Source organism: Cardiocondyla obscurior, linkage group LG15, assembly GCF_019399895.1.
Source record: "Cardiocondyla obscurior isolate alpha-2009 linkage group LG15, Cobs3.1, whole genome shotgun sequence".
Lineage (NCBI taxonomy): Eukaryota > Metazoa > Arthropoda > Insecta > Hymenoptera > Formicidae > Cardiocondyla > Cardiocondyla obscurior.
Window position 1 is genome coordinate 356,898 of NC_091878.1, and position 21,029 is coordinate 377,926.

The 21,029-nt window shown below is 47.2% G+C and overlaps 1 protein-coding gene across 17 annotated transcripts in view; it reads left to right on the forward strand.

Annotated features, from left to right (window-relative positions):
- The first annotated feature begins 216 nt into the window (after positions 1-216).
- Br (broad-complex core protein) overlaps positions 217-21,029 on the forward strand; it is a 67,813-nt gene continuing 47,000 nt past the window's right edge. For 11 of the 17 annotated variants that reach the window (XM_070666796.1, XM_070666798.1, XM_070666792.1 and 8 more), the window contains exons 1-4: positions 13,957-14,687; positions 15,091-15,344; positions 20,034-20,235; positions 20,460-20,651. In XM_070666796.1, coding sequence (XP_070522897.1) covers positions 20,050-20,235; positions 20,460-20,651 — 378 coding nt within the window. In that variant the 5' untranslated portion in view covers positions 13,957-14,687; positions 15,091-15,344; positions 20,034-20,049. Of the gene's footprint in view, positions 954-13,956; positions 14,717-15,090; positions 15,345-16,780; positions 17,962-20,033; positions 20,236-20,459; positions 20,652-21,029 lie in introns of those variants that run through there. The other 6 variants (XM_070666785.1, XM_070666786.1, XM_070666787.1 and 3 more) reach the window with 6 other exon arrangements.

Below are 21,029 nucleotides of genomic sequence, written 5' to 3' on the forward strand. Positions count from 1 at the left end.
AGAGAGAGAAAGATTAAGTGCGCGTTTCCTCGAGTTATACCGACGTCACGAAGGACCAGACGGAAAAGCAGTGTGAGTACGCGTTACGGTGATCCAGTTACGCGCGTTCTACACGAGAAGAAGAGGGAAAGGAAGGCGACTTCCCTGAAAAGAGATATACTCGGTGTGAGTGATTGCCATGATACTCGCGCTATTAAATCTCGCTTGACGTTTTTTTTTTTTCTTTAAAAAAATTATTCGATTGATCGGCGGATCCGAGGAGAATCTTGTAACGGAGAGTGGACGAAGAACACGAAGAGCAAAGTGCGCCACGTCGATTCAAGAGGACAAGCTGCAAGGAGGAAGGAAGAATGATAAAGAGCTAGCGGCTGGAAACGATCGGAGATTTTTTTTTGTTTTTTCCGTTACGCGATTTTCGCGTGCTTCCGAGATTCGTGTCTTCGGCGATCTAGAGGGGGTGATCTTTGTGAAGACGACTGTGAGAAATCTGACGGGAAAGACCTCCGGTCTGAGTCCGATTATTGGGATTCGCCAATGAAACGTGCAACTGTCCCGTACGTTGTTATACGTTCGCTAACGGTCCGCTCGTTCGTCGGAGATTCCACGTGCGATTTCGTACAATTTCCGCCAGCTGGATAAGACGGCGTGGAATACGATAGAGATCAGCCGGCAGCGATTCGAAGACTGAAAGCAAGGTGACCGGAGGAAGCAAACGCGAGAATAAAAAACGAGCGAGTAATATAAAAGGCATCATTCTATATTCGGGCGATATTTTGGCAACACGACTGGAAGAAAAAACTCGGCCGAAGTCGGTGGACGGACGTTCGCTTCGCCGAATCGTTCGATCGTCATCTTCGTCGCATCAGCAACGGCAGAAACCACGGGGCTCAGCACCGACGACAAGGACGCCGGGCAAAGAAGGACCACACTTCACTTCTCGCTCGACGATCAAGGTACGTCCACAGCTGAGAACGGTGGCCTTCGGCCGCTTGTGCGGGCTTCCACCGTGTACGCGGTCGCTAGAGACAGAGGAAGAAGTTTGGGGGAGACAGAGAGGGAGGTAATGGGGCAGAGTGAGACGAGGGTATAGAAAAGGAGAGGGAAACGAACGAAAAAGCGAGAGAGAATGAAAGAGTAAAAAAATTTCGGGAGGGGGTACTTAAAGGGGGCGGACAGGAGGCAGGGAATCAGAGAAGGTTAGACGAAGAGAGCACGCAAGGGTGAGAGCGAAAGAGGAAGAAGGAGCGATTGAGGGGGAGAGGAGGTGAGGGCGAAAAAGAGTGCGAAAGAAAAAGAGAGAATGACCGAGCGAGAATGAGAGAGAGAAAGAAAAAGAAGACAAACGCTTGTATGTATCTGTCGCGCGAGTCATATAGCGGGACGCATGCAAATACGCGTGTAGATGTGCGTATTCGTGACGATGCGATGCGTGCACATGCCCCAACACCAGCGAGCGAGCGAGCAAGTCGAGCGAACAAGCGAAAGCGTACACGCGTGTTCGTGGATTCGAGCCCGTGTGCGTGTCGTTGAACACCTAGTTAGCGCTAGAATACGCGGCTGTGTCCTTTCATGAGTCCACATACGGTGACGTGTCTCGCATGCCCTTGCCTATGTATGCCAGACGAGGCAAAGGTGACGGGTGGCGGCGGCGACAGCGGCGGCGTGGCGTTAGTACCGTTTAGACTGGCGCGGCTAGACTCGCGCTAGACGAAGATAATGCCAGACGTTAGAGAGTGCCTGGCACATGACGTAATCCAACCGCTCACTCACTCGCTCGTTCGCTCGCCTCGCTCGTACTTTCCGTGCCGCGAGAGGTCCGTTTGTGTCGTACCGTACGTCGCTCCGGGGCCGTGCCGCGACCGTGCCACGGTCGCCGCCGCGTCGCGCCACGCCGCTCCGCTCCGCTCCGCGCCGCGTCGCGCGTACGCGCTCGACTCTACGCGTTCACTCTCGTTTTCCACGCCGCACCACGCCTCGTCTGGCACGAAGCTCCCGCCGCGTGGGAGTAATCGTTTTTTCCTCGTTTCCTTTTTTTCTTTTTTTTTTTTGTGTGTTTTTTTTACATACCCGATTTCGTCACGTTACCGCGTCGCGTGCGCGCGCACGGAGTGAAAGAGGAAAGAAAGAGAGAGAAAGCTATTTTATATTTTTTTTTTGTTCACTAACCGCGGGCGATTACGCTTTTTTTTCCCCTTTTTTTTTTTTTTAAGCGCAGGATTTTCAGCACCCGCGAGTTTACGCACGATATTTCGCGCGCGCGTTTCGCATGTCCATACATACATTTATTTTTCTTTCTACATATATTACGTACACATATGTAGTATATATATACGTACATGTATGTTTCCTCTGTTTTTTACGCGTTTACGATGCACGACAGTCGAGAGGGACCACGTGTTGCAAATATTAAACGGGCGATATAAATATTAAGAGACGTACAATTGCTATTCGTAGACGATATTTCGTACACGCACCTGTGTCTGCCACGCGGGAGTTTCTTCAAATTCGCGTTTCCTCCTCGGTGTGCGTCCGACCCGCCCGCCAGTATTCCTATTTTTACGAGAAACCGCAGGTTAAGCTTGTTGCACGGCCGTGCAGCAAGTTGAAAACACGAGTGGACCTAGGTATAAATAGATCTTGCGAGTACACATCGCTGTTAGAGACAGAGGAGAGAGAAAAAATCGCGAGGGAGCGAACGGAACGCGGCGGGCGATAAAAACGAGGAAACGGGCCGCGAGAGGAGACTATAGAGTGGGAGAAGAGTTCTGGCACTATAAAAAAAAAAAAAAAAAAATTTTAAAAGATAAAAAATAAGAGAGAAAAAAAAATTTTTTAAAGATAAAAAATAAGAGAGAAAAAAAGAAACGTCTCGATGACGACGCGTACATTGTTGAAGTTTTGCCGCCGCGTGCATTCGCTACGTATGCGCTCTTCGTACAAGCGCACGTGCGATGTATAGCCGATAGAAGTTTTTCGCACGCAACGTATTTAGCGACGGATTCTCAAGGATGGCCTCGGACGAAACTACGACTCGCATCCATCTAATCTCCCTTTGTCAGCCGGTGGTTTCGTCAGCCGCGAAGAATTGTATTGTATCCACGAACCCGTCGCACGTTAGGAGGCTGATATCGCGTCAACTCGCGCCCGGCAACTTTAGCTCGCGCGAACAAATTCAACGCGCGATTTACGACGGCACACATGATAACGAATGCGGCGCGCGCCTCCCCCTCTTTCCGCCTCTCTTTCCTCTCTTCTTCGCAATTATGACTCTATCCGATTATGAGAACCATAAGAATTCGGTAAATCCGATTAGAAGAGGAAGATCGTAAGAATCGCGGCAGGTTACTGTTGCGCCCAACTTTTCTGCTTCTATTTTTTTTTCCCCCTTTTTCTTTACTCGTGAAATCTTCTTACATGAATACATATATGAGTCACACGCTCGTGCTACCTGCAAATTTTAATTCTTTAAAGTCGGTTATTCGCTTCTTGGAGCTTTCGCGAAATAAATAAATTTTATTTTTGAGCTCGCGAATTATCTAGTTTCTTTAATATATCTCGCCGCGTGTTGCTACCTTTTTTTTCTTTTTTTTTTTTATTACACTTTTATTAAGTTTTTGTTAATCACGCCTTTCCTTAAATACCGCTAAATCCTACAGCTACAAATTTTTATTTTCCCGCGTACTTAGAGTGCCGGCGGTTTATTGACGTAATTAAAATCTTTTGCACACGATCGTGCAGTGTAACCCACTTATTATCAAAATGACCGCTAGCCCTTATTAATTTATAATACAGTTTGTCTGATCGCATATTTGCACGGTAACATTAATACGTCGAGGCAATTAGTGCGGCGACGGCCAGTTAATTTTCTTGGAAGCACCTGCACGAGAGAAAAGGGATGTATCCGGTAACGGTGTGCTCTCCTTGAACCATAACGGACGCTGAATCTCACCCGTTATTCCCGTTCCTCTTTGCTCCTTCAGTCCTTCGATTCTCCGCTCCAAGAATTGTCGGGCGCCGTAAAATGGCCGTGTCCCGATCTCTCCGTGCTTGCTTTCTAACGCGGCTCGAAATGGAAATTGAAATATCTCGGCGAGATTTGGGGGGATACGAGAAAATGCAGTTTTACAAAACTCCGTAAAATAATCGTATCGCGAAATAATAAAATACAACGTAATACGATATCGGAAACATCTTCTGAACAGAGAGAAAAAAAAAGATATATATATATGTATGTAAACCTTTAAAGAAGAACATATTTCAAGATGTAATCTGTTTAAAACGTAAATGAATAATTGTTGTATTTCTCGAATCGTCAGAAAGAAGAGACAGAATCGTAAAAAATTAAGAGCTCCGATATGAGATGAAGAGCTGATCAAATTGCAAAGGAGAGATGATCTCGGAATGAAGACTCGCCGGGGGTATTATTATTCAATTACACTGTACATATTAGAACACGCTTCCCACCTATCACATCAGCTGCCGGGGGCACATCTTTTTTTATTGCAAATCATATTTCGCAGAATCGTCAAAAATGTAGTGGACGGCAGAGAGCGTTATCGCGCGCATATAGAAAGATTAACATAACAAATACTGATAGCCGAATTAATGTGCGAGGCTAGGCTAGAGAGATAGTTACGTAACGTATCGCGGCTCGGCTTCGTAACGTTAAAAGGTAAACTGAGTTTATCGCGCTGGGGCTAGCGCGATTCTACGAATAGAAGTGTAGTTTGTACGTGCAGGTATGCATACACATAATACGAATCGGTCGATTAGATTATACGCCTAGTAACTAGATTACGTTCACGACGACTCGCGCGTTATCTGCGAAATTAGACCCCGACAAGCCGAGCGTTATTTAGGCGCAACGGACGCGACGCACGGAACGAATGCGTCTCGGTTGGGAAATCGTTCACATTACAGACACCGACCTGACACGTCAGTTACGGCGCTTCGATATGGTCGCGGATATTTCCGACGCTAATAATTTAATCTTCACGTTAGGCGGGCAACGATATCTCTCGGCATAGGGAAAAAAAAAAAAAAGATAAATTAATAAATAAATAAAATAAAATAAATACTCGCGCCGATTGTGCGCGAAAACAGTAGCAGCCGCGCATTTCCTTTTCATACATTTTACATGTCATTTGCATGACTTGTTATATTGGGCGTGTTGATTTATCAACGTAGCTAGCGCAAACGCGCTCTCGCGCTGGTTTATTTCCGCGGGAACCCGTTTTAGCATTACACGCGATAAACTGATGCCCGAGCCACGGATACACTTGAGAAGATTATCGCGCGATACACATCGCGTATCCTATTAAATTTAAACATTTCTAAATGCGCGGAACGCCTGCGTCTCTGTGCTCGACGATCGATAGCGATCGATGCGAGAGACCGAAAGAGCGATAGAGGCGGAGAGCGCGGCCGCGGAACAGGCGTGGATAAGAGCGCGCGAGCTCGATAAAATTAACAAAGCGAATTCATTCAGCGGCCGGGCAGCGCAAGTCAATCGAATAAATTCCCGCGCGCATCGATACAAGACGCGCGATTCAATAGCGTACATATGTATGCACTCTATTATATGTGTTGCGCGTGAATTCAGGTGCGCGGTGATTATGCGGCCACGTTTTGCATGCTGCGCGTTAAAATTCGCACGGTCGACTCTGTGACGCGTACCTTGGCAAGAGGAAGGTCGCAGGTGCGAGATTTAACAAATCGCGCCTTACAAAACTCTCACGACTGCGTACGAGAAAAACTTGGAAACGACTCGGCGCCGGTTGTAACGAATACCATTTTGATCATACGTCGATGCGTATGTATGTGCGTGTACCACGTATATTTTTATATGTAAACGAAAAGAGAAAAAAAAAAAAGCGTACCGTGTGCGAACTGTAGGAAGAAAGCAGAGAGAAAGCGAGGGAGGAAGAGAGAGAAAGGGAGGGAGAGAAAGAGAGGAGAGCTATTTGAGATTATTTTATTATGTTCCTATCGTAAAATATTAGCTATGTTATTTCTCGCTCAGAAATAATCCACGGATACGTGAATAGATTAAATATTAATCCTTTCCGCGGCGGTATCACAGAACAGTATCGATCTCTCTCGTGCCGCTGCTTTCGGTAGTTACTACATTTTTAGAAATTTCCTATTGCCGCGAGAATCTTGCAGAAACTTAATTTCACGCTAAGGTAATTAAACGTCCTAATTATTTTATATAATTGTCTCGGGGAATTATTATCTTTATGTTTCCTCCGTCGCGATTTTCATAAAAATCGTGAGAACTTCAATACGTAATTGCGCTATCGCGGCACATCGATATTAAAATTGCAGCCAATCTCAACGGTTATCATATTATCAAACTTATCTCACGCGATAGCAATTGGCATTATTTCCTCGATTGTAAATTTGAAAAGTCACGATTCTAAAACGTAGAAGAGGGCGGAAAAAAGGGTGGAGTGACGCCGCGGATGGCAAAACGTGGCACGACGGAGTGCTTGCGATTGCAGCCGGCTCGGAAAGAGGTCGAAAAAAAATGCGAGCGCGATGCGGCGGCCCATTGTGAAAGCGAGTCGAGAAAGAGCGTCACTTTATTTAAGCCACTTGAAATGCGCACGTCAGCTGATCGTGACGAATCATATCCGAGAATCCGGCGGCGAGAACGAGTTACCGCGAGGAGGGTATATGCGCTCGCGCGGCCTGGGTATTTATGCGTGCCGGGAGCCGGGCATGAGGTTCCTTCCTTTGGACGGCTCTTTGTTTCGTGCACACGCACACGCGCGCGCTTACATCCGCGGACGCAGGAAAAAAAAAAAAAAGAGAAGAAATGTGCACGCGGCTGCGAGCGCGGGTGTGCGTTTATATTGCGTCGCTAGAGTGTGTCCCGGGCGTATGAATTAGGCGGACCCCAGAAATAGGCTGCCCGTAACGAAAAAAAGAAGAAGAAAAAAAAAAGAGAAGGAAAACTCGCGGCCCCGATTTTTCTTTCTACAGATATCGCAGAGCTTCGTCGTAGCATCGAGTCGCACCGTATTGCTATCGACGACACTTTACGCGGTTATTGTATGTCATACGATATTTCTTTCGCGGTCATCGTAATTGTACCGCACGATGATGACTCGATCGACTGTGAAACTGAAGATTCATTGAAATTTTAATCGCTTAGAAATATCGCTCCCTGCTTCTAATGCCGTAAAATACCGGCGACGCTTTATTCGGAATATTGGTACAAGGTCACGGTCCTGCGTTAAAAAATCGAGAGCTATTTCGATGGTGGAAGTGCAGATTTTTGAATATTTCGAGCGAGGAAAAATAAAGCGCTTGCAAAAAGCACGAGCCACTTTTTTCCCTGCAAGCTTGCAATTTTTCACATATCGTGATATTAGGCATTTTTTTTTTTTTTTTTTTTACGTGTCCCATATCGGAAATTAATACGGCCAGTTAAAACAAGCGCACTGAGGCTGTCATTTCGACGGTTCTATATCGATATTTTTTTCGATAGCCGATAAATTTCACTTTTACACAGTGAATTGTCTTTCAGATAAATATCCCGATTAGAAAATTAACTTTTTTGAACTTCAAGTGATGATGTCTGTGTAATTAAGATTCCGAAAAATTTTGGGTTTAGAAACCGATTTGAAAGGCTGAGAATTTTTTTGTATCTGTAATCCTATTTTAAATAAATACATTCGCTCGAGATGTGACTTTTTTATCTTGTAACTGGCTTAGCGCGTCACGCGTATGATCCCATGCTCGCAAGTGCGTAAAAGAATTGTTACAGGTGTGTCTAGTCTTTGCAAAAAAAAAAAAAAAAAAAATATAAGAAAAAAGAAAAAAAAAAGAAACTGGTTATATATCTGTTTCGAAGCCAGAAGAAGCGTATTGGGTGCAAAGCGATATCACGGTCGACGTTGAAAGCGCGCTCGTCTAAAAAATGCCAGCGGCGCATCCTCAATTCTTTACTACGATCCGTTTTTAACCAGCACTGTAAACATGTAGATATATATATACACACACATCAGTACGCCCGTGTGTGTCCCGCGATGCAAACTCGATGCAGCCGACTGTCTGCGCTACAATTAAAAATATAGCCGCTGACCTGTTTTCAGTATTTTTAAGCGCCGACGAAAATATTCGTGGATCATCGCGCCTCAATTAATCGTACGGAATATCGTCGGGAATTGGGTCGGCCCGAGACGGACGCGAGGGAAAAACGATTTGGGAGATCGATAATCGATAAACGGATTGTTTCGCGAATCAGTTCTCATCGCCGTCGATTTTCCGCGAGGTAGGTATTCGAACGCTAAAAACAGAAAAAGTGGGATTCTTGTTCAAACGCGTCTTCTTTTCGACCATCGAGAAATCCCGCGTTTATCTGTTGCACGCTCGTACCGCGGACGCCTGGCGGAACCTGTTGGACTAGATAAATGCATTCGGACGCAGGCGTTGTCCTGCGTTCAAATCACTTCTCCACGCGATGGAACAAATTCCATCGACATGGCAAAACTTTGCCATGCGACTGCGAAAATTCAATTGACAATCCAACGTTAATTCCTAATCCATTAAACGTGATAATGCCGCGTTTGATCTACCGTAAAAAAAAAATAAAATAAATAAAATAAATAAATGCCGCTCTCGCACGGTAAAAAAAACTTGGCTTTTTAGCGAGCGTTTGTATCTAGAAAATTGAGAATAACCGACAGAAAGTTCTGTGGCGGTTTTTAGCCACGAATATACAGCTACTTATATACCGTTGTAATTTCGGCAGGTTCGATTTATAGATGCAAGAAGATGCTCGCTGTGCCAATTATGCTCGCGGCTTTATCGTCGTCGGTCTAAAAATAAAAATTAATTTTTGCCTGCGATTTCTCGAAATCCAGATTCATCCGTGCCGCGCCGGTTTCAAGCCACCGCTTGCTCGGAACGGCAAAACCGTAGTAGTAGAAAATAGCGTAGGAATAAACGCGAGATACAACGGCACTAGTCTCGTATGAAGTAGCGCGTATCTAGTATTGGTCAGACGGGGTAAAAGGTTCTCGACACGGGCCCTTTCCATACCGTCAAAAACAGTGTATAAAAAAAAAAAAAAAGTAAAATAAAACCCGCTGCACGAAGTCGATTTTGTCGTGTCATCGATACCGCAAAAAAAAAATTTTTTTTCTAATAGAACAATTATCGTAAAAAAAATAAAATAAAATAAAATAAAATAAAATAAAATGCCTGTAATATATCCACGCACGTATGATCGGACACGTGCTATAATAATTTGTATTAGATTACGCTTAATTGCGAGTGGAATTTTTTTTCAAACTATATGTTACCGCCAGGAAATGAGAAACAAAATTTATGTTAATCGAAGCCGGAGCGTCGTGCATCGTCGTCGATGCAATCGAACAAGGTTTTTTCACCTGATTCCGTCGAGGAAATATCTCAGGCATTCCCACGTTTAGCGCTATGTCAGCCGGCCGTGGCGAAGCGTACCGTTGAAGAGAAATAATTGGTTGTTTGGCTGTCGACGGATTAGCCCGTTTGAGGTCAACGGCCACCAAATGTTTGCGAGTGCAGGGGAAGAGGAAAGGGTACCGGTTCGCGCAGAGGGGACCACGGTGGAGGAAAGAGAGACAGATAGAGAGAGACGCGTAGGGAGGAGACGAGGGTCGCGGTGAGAGAGCAGTCGGGCCGAAACGAGCCGGAGACCAGAAAAGGATAGCCTGAAGAATAGGGAAAATACGTACGTAGCGATCAAACGTATGCCGTCTCCTCTTTCCCCTCGGTACCTCTCTTTCGCCTTTTGTTACTTCGCGTGTGCAAAGTGCATTTAGGACCGAGCTGCCGCGTCGCTTCCCTAAACAGGGCGATTTATCGCCGTGTACAGTTGCCTTCGATCACCGCGAATCCCGGAAAACGCCGGTCTCGCGTTGGTAGGCGGCACTTTAACCGACAGGTGCGTAGCGCTAACGACGTTTCCAAGCCACTGGGCGGGGGAGGAAGGAGGTAATTTTGGCCTCCGTGCCGCTTGGTACGCCGCGCTCATTAGCGCGTTGTCTATCGTAATTAAATGACACCCTTGCGAATAGCTGTTTTTTTTTTTTTTTTTTGGCAACCTGCGACTAATAAACGACATGCAGACGAAAGTGGTGATCGACTATCTGCTCTTATATCAACGACTGAGGAATATCATGTATTTCTTGAAACTCCTAATTAGTCTTTTTTTATCGAGAGTGACGTGTTTTAATAAAATTGCCAGGCTTTAAACGAGGCGTAAAGTTAATATGTTATTTAGATAATTTTAAACAGAAAAGAAGGTCGTGCGAGAATAGATTCCATTCTAAATGAAGAATATGTCACGCGCGCGGAATAATTATAATAGACCTAGTATTATTTCAATAATATGCCTGTTATATCGATTCCCTGTACGACACGTAACGATTTTAAATATCAAACTTTCAGGGTCTAATAAAAAATCGATTTTTATCTTCTTTTCGTATCTACGTTTTACCCCATGTTTTCTATTGTTTGAGTGCAGCATTTTATTTTCTTGGTGAAATAACCACGTATACGTGTCGTCATATACTTGCAATGGCAAGGAGACGGCAAAATGCGAACGACGGAGATTCGTCCGTGCGTACCGGAGAAGGTAGGAAAAGGTCGGTTTGAACGATTACGTGACGTAGACGCCTCTGGTTGCAATTCGAGCACTCGAACGCGTACAATGCCACGTCACAAAGCGGTTTCTTCCCGATTCTATAACAGCGCACGACGTGTCCGAATAAAAGTACATTTTACGCTGTATTATAATAAAAAAAAAAAAGAAAGAAGACCGTAAAATTATTGGTCAATAATTTTCTAGTGACACTAGCTCCGTGATTTTGAAACTTTTGATTTACGAACTACGTGCGAATTTAATAAGAATCAAGAGTGTCAAGTATATATATTAAACAGTTGTGTTTAAAAAAATTTTTTTTTTATCGTTATCTCCGTGCCAACGCGAAACGTTCGCCAAAGTCAATTACGCACGGTTGTGTTAACAATTCGTAAGCTCGCACGTGCATCATAGCTGCTCGCTCTCCACATATATAAAAATATATATGTGCAGTCGCTTTTGTGAATATCCTTGAAAATTCGCCAAATCTGCGAGAGGCGCTCATTAAAATCAATTACGCGCGGTTATAAATCTTTCCCGCGATGTTCCTCGGAGTTGGCTTCACGAATCCGTGAGATATTCTGCATTTAACGCAACTCCCGTATTCGGTGAGGATTTATTACGTCACATAAGATCAAGGATTACCAGTTCCGCAGCGCTCGCGCGCGTTCTCCGTCTGCGTTCTCCACTCTCGCTCTCTCTCTCTTTCTCTCTTGCGGTACACGCATTTACACGTACAAACCCACACGACGCAGTGCTCTATCACTCTCTTTCTCCTTCTCGCCCGTGGTGTGGTCACCTCTGCTTTTGGACACCTGCTGCTTCTCTCGTTGATGCAGACGCGAGGCGCACCGTCACGTGATCGAACTAGCCGTTCTATGTATACGCGAAACCATCGAATGCGTGTACGGAAGGCCAGTGAAAGTAAGTTCCGTCGTTTCTGCTATACGTCCTATGCATACGTGTATTTTCGCGTCTCGTCGTCGGGGAACGATAATGTTATGACCCTGGCAAGTTTGCATTTCTAATATATGCAATTTGATGCTCGTACGCTCAAGTCAAAGTGTTACTAAACGGGTTGACGGATTTTGCATCGGTCTATGCGCCGAAATAACTTTTAGGGCGAAACGAGGACAAGTTAAATTCTTCCCGTGAAACTCGTTTCGGTAAATTTTGCGCAAATATTTTGTTGCGAAAACATAGGTAGAGTTAAACTTGAAGCTGTAACTTTCGTAATCCGTATTCTCTTCGAAATATCGTTTTCAAATTGCCAATCGCCAACATAAAGGAATTTCTCTGCCGCGAATATATAATTTATAATCAAATTAATATTTTCTGATCTCTAAACTGTTCTCCTTGAATCGCGTAATATAATTATTTATTCATTAACAAGATATTCGCAGAAAGATATAATTTAATTCTCTTCAACGATTGCTTCATTTAGGATCAAAATTTCTCAATGTTTATTATTCATATTATATAATTCATCTCCTGTGATTTTTCGCAATAGCACAAGGACACGTGCTGCTCGAAACGTGTTACAGACATTTGCGCAAATCTGCGACCACGTGGACCACAAAAAGAAAGAGAGAGAGAGAAAGAGAGACGAAGGAGAATGTCGATAGGTAACGCGCAGAGAAAAAAAAAAAAAAAAAAAAAGTAGAAGAGTCGAAGGAAAAAAGCTCGATAAAAAAAAGTGGTGGGTCTCTTGATCGTCGAGAAACGTCGTAAGCGTTCATACGCAATCTAGTCCAAGCATAGGTGCCACAGCCCTCACAGCCTGGGCTCCTAGGAATCCAATCAATAAATATTACAATGGAACCCCTAGAGAAGTAGGGGCGCAGTATATCCTCCTCTTGCCTCCACCTGCAACCCCTCCATCTCTCTACCGCGCCCCATCCTCTCCCGCCGTCATATTCCTCCTCTTGCTAGTCGCTAGTCGGAGGAAAAAGGATCTGTCCTACGTCGCGCTCTCGCAGTCGCTTCATTCCTCGTACACTCGCTCGCCTCGTCCTCGACCACGTCCGCGAAACTTCGTCTCCCACCCCGTCGTCCGGCAGCCACCCGACCACCCAACCAACCCCCCTCGTACCGTCGCCGCCTCCACCAGACCGTCGTGCCGTCCGCCGCCGTTTTCCCTCCTCCCCCGCCCGTACCTCCGCGCGACCCCCGCGACTCTCTCGCGCTCTCTATCCGCCTTTTTCTCATCCTCCCGAAGCCCGCCACCAGCCACCACCCGCCCCTTGACGGGCCCTCGAGCCCACCACCGTTTACATTTTACTTTTCTAGTAGCGAATTAAAACCGCGTTCATGCGCAGCCCGTGGAAGGGCGTAATGATTTTTTGAGGGGCGAATCGAGTGGGGTCGCCTACGGTGGTGCACGGCTCGCGGCAGAAAGAGAGAGAAAGAGAGAGGAGGGGTAATAGCTTTGGGTGCTACTGTCGAGTTTTAGCAGGAGCAGGACGGCGCGCGTGCCGCGGCAAGGATACGTAACTCGCCCGCGCATCCGCGAGCGAGCGAGCGAGTCAACGCGTTTTTGCTTCGTTAATGTTAACGAACGAGGGGTACATAATTATCGGGGAAACGGCGGAGCGGATCCCGTTTATCGATCTTCAGTCGAAACATGTACAGGAACCATTTTACGGTTTCGTTCCTCTTCTGTTACGGAACATCCGGAGCCAGGCGGCCCGATCGCGCGCGCGACACGTTACTCCGAGACGATTCAGATATTTAAATTCCAGCCGTCTCTTTCCTCCCACCGTTCGCGAGTGCGAAATCGAACATTCAAAGTCGAATTATGGTTGAGACGAGCGCAATATACATATTATATAAATCTAATCTGATCCAAAGAGACCGTCGGGTTCTCTGTGGGCCTCCGCAAAATCCGACGAAGGGGGAATCTTTCTCTCGCGCCTCTCGAGCGCATCCAACATTTTTACAGCTCTCGTGGGCAGACTCGGCTCGCGGCGGCTACGCGCATTTTCGTCTCATGAACTGATTACGGCGGGGTAGAGAGCCCGCGCCGGCGGCGGGAGAGAAAAAGAGAAAGAAAGAGTGCGGCAGAGGGAAGAGACCAAGATTGCGGGGTACACGGGGAGAGAAACAGCCGCCGCGGCCGCAAGCATCAACCTCTCCCACCATGGCGCCTGGTGGACGGTTCTCTCGTTCTCGCGCGCCTTTAACTCTCACGCTCTCTCTCTCTGCGTACGCACTATTTTTTAGTCCGCACTTATTACGACAGATGTCTCATGCTCCGATAAAGAATAACGGCGGGCAAAGCGGGAGCCTTCCCCCCGCATGCTAGTCCTAACCAGGCTCGGGAACAGCAGCCCGTACTTGGTGCTTCGTCGGCTCGTGGTGTCACTGTAACGCGCCGGTTTACGTTACGCACGTTTCTTCTCCTTTTTTTCTTCCGGCTCCTCCTCGTTCCCTCTGTTTCCCTTCTCTCATTCCTTCCTTTCTCTCTCTCTCTCTCTCTTTTTTTTTCTCTCCTTCTATCACTCTCCCTCTCTTCCTTTTTTCCTCCACGTATTTTTCTTTTTTTTTTATTTGCAATTTGCCACCACGCTTCATCTCGCTTTTCAACTCTCGAGCCGGCAGCCGCCGGTCGCCGTCGCGAATTGGCAGCTGTTCCCCGCGCGCGCGATGCCGCGACAGTGATTATGCCTATCGTGCCCACGTCCATCCGACCTCGAACTTGTACCGGGGATCGTTGTTTCGCTCGCGGGGTGTAAGGACGGACGTGTCACCCTCTCTCGACCGCCGATTGGTGCTGGCACACGTGCTAGGTACGTTCATCCCGGTTCGGACATCCACCCGTGTCGTCGATCATTATCGTCCCGTCTCGCGGTCGTATTTTGTATTTCGCGGCTGAAACCAGGCCGGCGGGCGGAAAGAAACCGAGAGAGAGGGAGCGAGACAAGATCTTTCGTTCTATCCGCGAGTGCCAAGGTTTTTGGCCGGTGCGCCCTTCGCGCGCAAGAAGAGATTCCGCTTTTCGACGATCGCGGTGCAGTGGAGCTCGTGGCAACGTGCGCGTATTTAAGTGCGGGTATGTCTCGCGCGCGCACGCACACGTATGTGCGTATGAATACATGCATGTATATGTGCCTTGGGAGGAAACAAGAGAGAAAGAGAGGAGAAAAAGCGATGTCCACGCGTATGTTGAATGCACGCGCGGGTGAGCGAGCGAGAGGAGGAGAGATAGAGAGAGAGAGAGAGAAAGGGAGGGTGGATGCATGCGTACGCACATGTGCACGGTGTGCAACCATCACCGCTAGTAATGAGGGGGTAAATCGGTTCGGACGCGCGCCACTCTGTCTCTCTTTCTTACTCTTCTTCTCTCCCTTCCTCCCTCCCTCCCTTTTTTCTATCTCTCTCTCTTTTTCTCTTTCTCTTTCCATCGCAATAAGATCTTCGCAGAACACGCAGAGAAAGAAACGGATGGTTTTCAGACAAACGGCGATAACGAGGGCACCGCCGGGATTCAGTCAATTGGTACCGCGCGACGTCGGTGAACGATGATATTTAACTGCGGACCGCGTGCCACACAGTGACAGCCGGTGTGGAGGAAAGGGAGACCGGAAGACCGTCAGACCGCAGACGGAACTACAAGTTGGAGGATGGTGGTTTGAAATCGGCGAGACGACACCGGGAAGGCGACGCACGTGAGAGCGACTCTCTGACAGATCCCCCCCTTCCCCACAAGGTAATTAACTCCGAGCTGCGTTGGAGCGTATCGTTTTAGAATGAATCTTGTCTCGTTAGAGCTCGTCCCCGCAGCTTACGCTAACGATACTTTCATACGTTATGGTAACTGATGGTAATCGGTCTCATTCGAATTTTTCAACTCGCAACTTCGTCCGATTTACTATTCGCTCTACGATTTTTTTTTTTTTTTTTTATATACCTCGCCTGTTAATTTTTTATATTCATCATCTACGTATTATCGCCATAAAGAAATTACGACAGTCGATTTCTTTTCTCTTTTCTCGGGCTAATTCAACATTCATGAATTTATCGCTCGCGAAATTTTTATCTCTCAAATCGTATAAAAAAAAAATTAAAAAAAAATATATATATAAAATTATTTTCGTCACCAGATATGCGGCAGAGGTTCATTTTCTTGCAGATATCTAACGCAAAAAAAAAAAAAAGTTGAATCTATTAGCCGGATCCTTGAAATGATTTTGACGTAATCTTGAAGCGATTGATATGTACTCGGAATGTGATCTTTGATCGATAAACTTTGATCCCAGTCTATTTTTATAATAAGGTAAATTTCGCCAGATAATATAATATTTTTCTAAATAATATTTCTTTGCAATAAAATTCACAAATTTTGCCTGCAAACTTAGCCTTTAACGCTCGTAACTCGAAGAAACGTTTCGCCGATTTGTTTACGTAAATCTAAAGGAGGACGCGATTAGCATAATGCGAAAGCCGATTCTCTCACGTCAAAAACCTGAGCCGAAAATATGGTACCGATATAGATAGAAATATTTTAGTCCACGATCGTGCATTCGCTGGCGCATCATTAACCGCGGGACCTTGATTGGATTCATTGCGAACATGAGGCATGGATTACGTTTCTTTCCTCGACCAGCCGCGTGATTCCGTTTCATTTTGTGTGCCGCGCTCGCGGCACACGTCTTCATTTTATCGCACACGCGGCGGCGTCGTTTTGCGAAGCCTGTCACACACGCGGCGCTATTTTTCATTCCTCGTCGGTTTCGCTCGTGCACCACTCGTCTTCTAAACGTATTATTGATTAGAGACTTGCCCTGGGTATAAAAAAAAAAGAGAAAAAAAAAAAGATCCTCTTTCGTCTTCCGTCAAACGTACCGTCCGTCTTTCTCTTGATTCGCCGCGTGTCATTCAATCGTTCGCGCCCATCTCTTTCTCTCCCTTTGACATTCTCGCGCTTTATCCCATCCCCCGCATCCTCCTCGTCTCGGCGCGGCGCGCGTTTTCTCCCTCTCGTGACTCGTTCCTTTCTCCGTGTCTCCGTTTCCTCCCTCTCGCGGTACGCGCCCGTTCTCGTAACGGCGACGATCGCCGGCTTTTCGTACATTTTCGTGCGGCCTCGCGGAGTGGAGGGCCGAGCCGTGAAGGACGCGGGGGGGAAAGCGCGGCGCCTTCTCCGCGACGGAGTCGCACAGTCGTGACGTGACGTTTTAGGGGTTGGTCGGGTTCGCTCGCACACGGCATGCGACGGGGAAGGAGCCTGCTGCGGTGACTGCTCGCTCGCGGCGCCCCCAGTTAAGGTGCAGAAGATTCCGCGCGCGTCGTCGCCGTCGCCACCGCCGTCTTCGTCTTCGTCTTCGTCGTCGCCGCCACCGCCACTGTACTCGCCGCGCTGTACCGGGTTCTCCAGTACGGAACGGTCGCTTCCGATCGCGCAGTCTTCCCTCGTATACGTGCGATCTGACCGATAGTCGTCGTCGTCGTCGTCGTCGTCGCCGCGCGATACGCGAACATCGGGACATCCGTCTCGCGGATGAGCCGCGGATCTCGCGCGCGCGGCAAGCGCGAAAGTCGCGGCGCGCTCGATCATCCTTCTCGTTTGCCCATTCCGCTTCTGTCTCCGCCTATCTTCCTCTTTCTCCGTCTCTCACGCGCGCGCCGCGCCGTCCTCGTTCGATCGCGATCACTTTCGGTGTGGCCGACAGTTCGGGTGGAGGCGACGGCGTGGGGGTTGAGGTGGTGGTTGGTGCGCGCGATGAGAGGGAGCGCAGGGGTAGGAGGATGATCCACGCGCAGGAAGGAAGGAACGACAAAATCGTTTAGTATTTATTTGAAAGTGTATTTACCGATATCCTCGCACCCTCGTTCGCTCGCTCGCGCGAACGCTCGCCATTTTTTTATCTCCCCCCTTCCTCCCTCTCTTCCTGAATTTGCGACCGAGGATCCTACCCCCGGCCTCGCGTCGCATTTATCGTACGCATCGATCTCGTAACGACTCGATCGCTCGGAAGATATCTGGATAGAAGAGAATCGCGAATTTGCGAGCGACGACTTTTTTTTTTTTCCATCGCGAGTGTCAAGTGTTGTACGCTCCACTTCTCTCTTTGCCCGGAGATAAACACGCAAGTCCGCCCGCTCGCGCGTCGCACTCACGCACTCACGCACGCAGGCAACATCGTCGTCGCGTTCGGTTCATTGTTTCGGTCATTAGCTTACGCGGCATGACGGCCGATAGGTGTTCCCTCGCGATAACGCGTTCGCACTTGGCAAACTGTGATTCCCGCTCGCGTTGCCGGCCGAGCGTGCCTTAGAAACTGTGCATGTCGCGCGCGGATGCTGTTCGTGTGTGTTAGTGAAAGGTAACCACCGCGTCGGGGGATCCTGGGATCGATCCGTCGATCGCGCGTGGCTCGAATGTGCGTGTGTCTCTCCGCAACCGGCCGGCGTTTACGGCAGGGTGATATACAACTTGTGACACATGACCAATTTCCAAAACTCGAATCCGGAATTGCCCGCTCGCGTAATCTCACCCGCGGTCATTCCATGACCGAGTGGCCCGCGCAAAATTGTGCAAATAGCGCGCGACGTTGTTCGCCGGCAATAAAGCGCGCGCGGCGAGAGAACGGCGATAGCCCGCGAGAGTTGTAATTTTTTACTTTTATTTTTTTTTTATTTATGTTTTTTTTTTTTTTTTTTTTTCTTTTTTCTTTTTTAGTCGCCCCAGCGCCAAATCGCGAGGCGAGCCCGACGACTTTTTTTTTCTGCCTGTTATCAAACAATGTTCAGTGGCAAAGTTATCTCGCGGATTCGTCACACGTAAATTTAGCAGAATGCGATAGCGCGACCCTAGGAACTCGGGGAGAACGTGGTTTCTGCATCGGTACGCGGGGTTTAAAGGGAAGGAGATACAAGCGTTTCCCGCCCGTCTTTTTCTCGTGCTTCGCCATTTCATTATTGAAAAAAAATTTTTTATTATTATTATTTTTTTTTTTCTTTTTACTTTATTTCGTCACCGTGCAATAACGCCGGGAAAAATGCGATCCCGGAAACAATTCAAATTCACGTAGTTATCGATACGATGGTGTTCGATGATATAAATGGATTTGTGAATCTGTTATGTAGATTTTGTTATTTGTTAAAGCGGCAAAACGCAGCGCGGTGGCGCATGGTTATCGTGTCAAATTTCGCTAACTTTACCTTCGCGCGAGGAACGCGAAAAAAAAAACGCACGCTTTCGCCACCTCTCGCGTTAAACATCTCCGAGTTTTCTCTCGACCCGGCGCGCCTGCATGTTCGCGCGAGAAACGAGCTCTGCAAATTTGTTTTAAGATCTTTCCTCCTCTTTTTTTTTTTTTTTTCTTTTTTTTATCATTACGCTAAGATAACACTATCAGCGTACATTTAGTGCTCCCACTTTTGTAAGTGGCGAGAGAATTATTTAATCAATGTACTGAATTGGCTCCGCTTGACGACCTAAATTTTCCCCGTATGTCGAATCGGCGAACTTGCACACGGTACCTTTTGAATTTTATTCCCGCGATCGCGTCTCTACTCTCCGCACAATTGGGCAAATAAACGCTCGCCTCTCTTTCTCGCGCCGTGTTAAGTTTATCTACGCAGCTCCCTCCATCTCGTCTTCAAAATTCACGATTTATTGTGCGTCGTTACGCCTCGCCGATTAACGCAAATCTTTTGTAAAATGGTTTTCCAATTAGCGCGCATACAGCAGACGTAGCGAAACGTGATACGTTTGTACCTCCCCCGTTGCCGTTTACGTTTATACGTAATTAATAGTCCGATGTTTCTTACGTGATTCTTATCTTTGGTTGCTTAAGACCAATTCGCAGTAAGAGTCTCGAATTAATTTTTGTCCTTAATAATTCAAGTCATGCAGAAAAATTTGATATCGGCGTTATGAAATTCCCTCGTCATTGTAACAAGCGAAGCGGGCTGAAACGATTGCGGGTTTCGCAGCCGAAATTAATATGCATCGAACGAGGATAAGAATAAATTCTCACGCATCTAATCGCCGTGTTATTTTTTTTTCTTTTAACTCTCCGCTGTTCTCTCTCTCTCTTTCTTTTTTTTTATAGTCGTCCTCCGATTTATCGGGAATATCGTGGAACATGCAATTGCGACTTGATATCGGTATCGAATATGTGTACACGTTGCAATTGTGTTTTCGAATGTCGAAATTGGACTTATCTAAAATTATCAGTTTGCAAGCTTATCGGCGCGCGCCGTGCCCTAGGACGGCATCGTAGTCGAAAATTTTAATTGCAGGCCCGCGTCGTCAATCACAACGTTAGTTTGAGCAACGGAGCCACGCGCGTGCCGTGTCACTTCGTGCGTTCGGTCGTCGCGTTAGATCCTAAGTGGCACCAAGTGTTGTTCAAGTCAGGTGGCAGCAAGGCGGTGCTTTTAATTACAGGTGAATAGACACAACGATGGTAGATACACAACATTTTTGTCTGCGATGGAACAATTACCAGAGCAGCATTACGTCGGCGTTTGAAAATCTGCGGGACGATGAGGACTTTGTGGACGTGACGCTGGCCTGCGACGGCAAGAGCCTGAAGGCGCATCGCGTCGTTCTTTCCGCCTGTAGCCCGTACTTCAGAGAATTGCTCAAGGTAAGACTCGTCCCTCCTTTTTTCTCGCGCGTAGACTATCTCTCTTTCATGCTGACGTCAAGTGAACGTATCCGCGAGGCGCTTCCGGCTTCACGACTCGCTCGTGCAAACTCGGAGCGGGCTCGCTCGCGAAATTAAACAAAAATCGATTTTAGAAGTCTTAGAAAAAAAATTTTGATCGCCACCGTTAATGATTGAACGCAATAAACGTTGCACCGTTTCAGAGCACGCCGTGCAAGCACCCAGTGATAGTGCTCCAGGATGTAGCGTTCAGCGACTTGCATGCCTTAGTGGAGTTTATTTATCACGGCGAGGTGAACGTGCATCAGCGTTCACTCAGTAGTTTTCTGAAGACGGCGGAGGTCCTCAGGGTATCAGGCCTCACGCAACAGGCCGATCAAACCGACAGAGATGAGGTACGTTGTTCTTTTTTTTTTTTTTTTTTTCTTTCTCTCCCGGGCGTGCAATTACCGGGAAGGGACTGAAAGCGCGGTAATTCCGGTGAGTTTCGGACTTTGATGCCGTAGCACGTGAGAAAGACGTAACACGCCTGCGTTTACGCGCGACAATGGAAATGCAACAGCTGGCCTAAAGATTCTATCTCCGTTTTGTTTTCTCGACTGTGTCTACAGCGCGTTCGGAATCGAACGCACCGCAATTACCGTACGGTTTTCAAGTTTGGCAAACGGGGCGGGTAAACACGAACGCGAACCGTGAGAACTTGAGCACGCACGTATCGCGGATCTGTGCTTTTGCACGCGCGCGTGCACGCATTTCTGGCCAGCGCGAGTTGG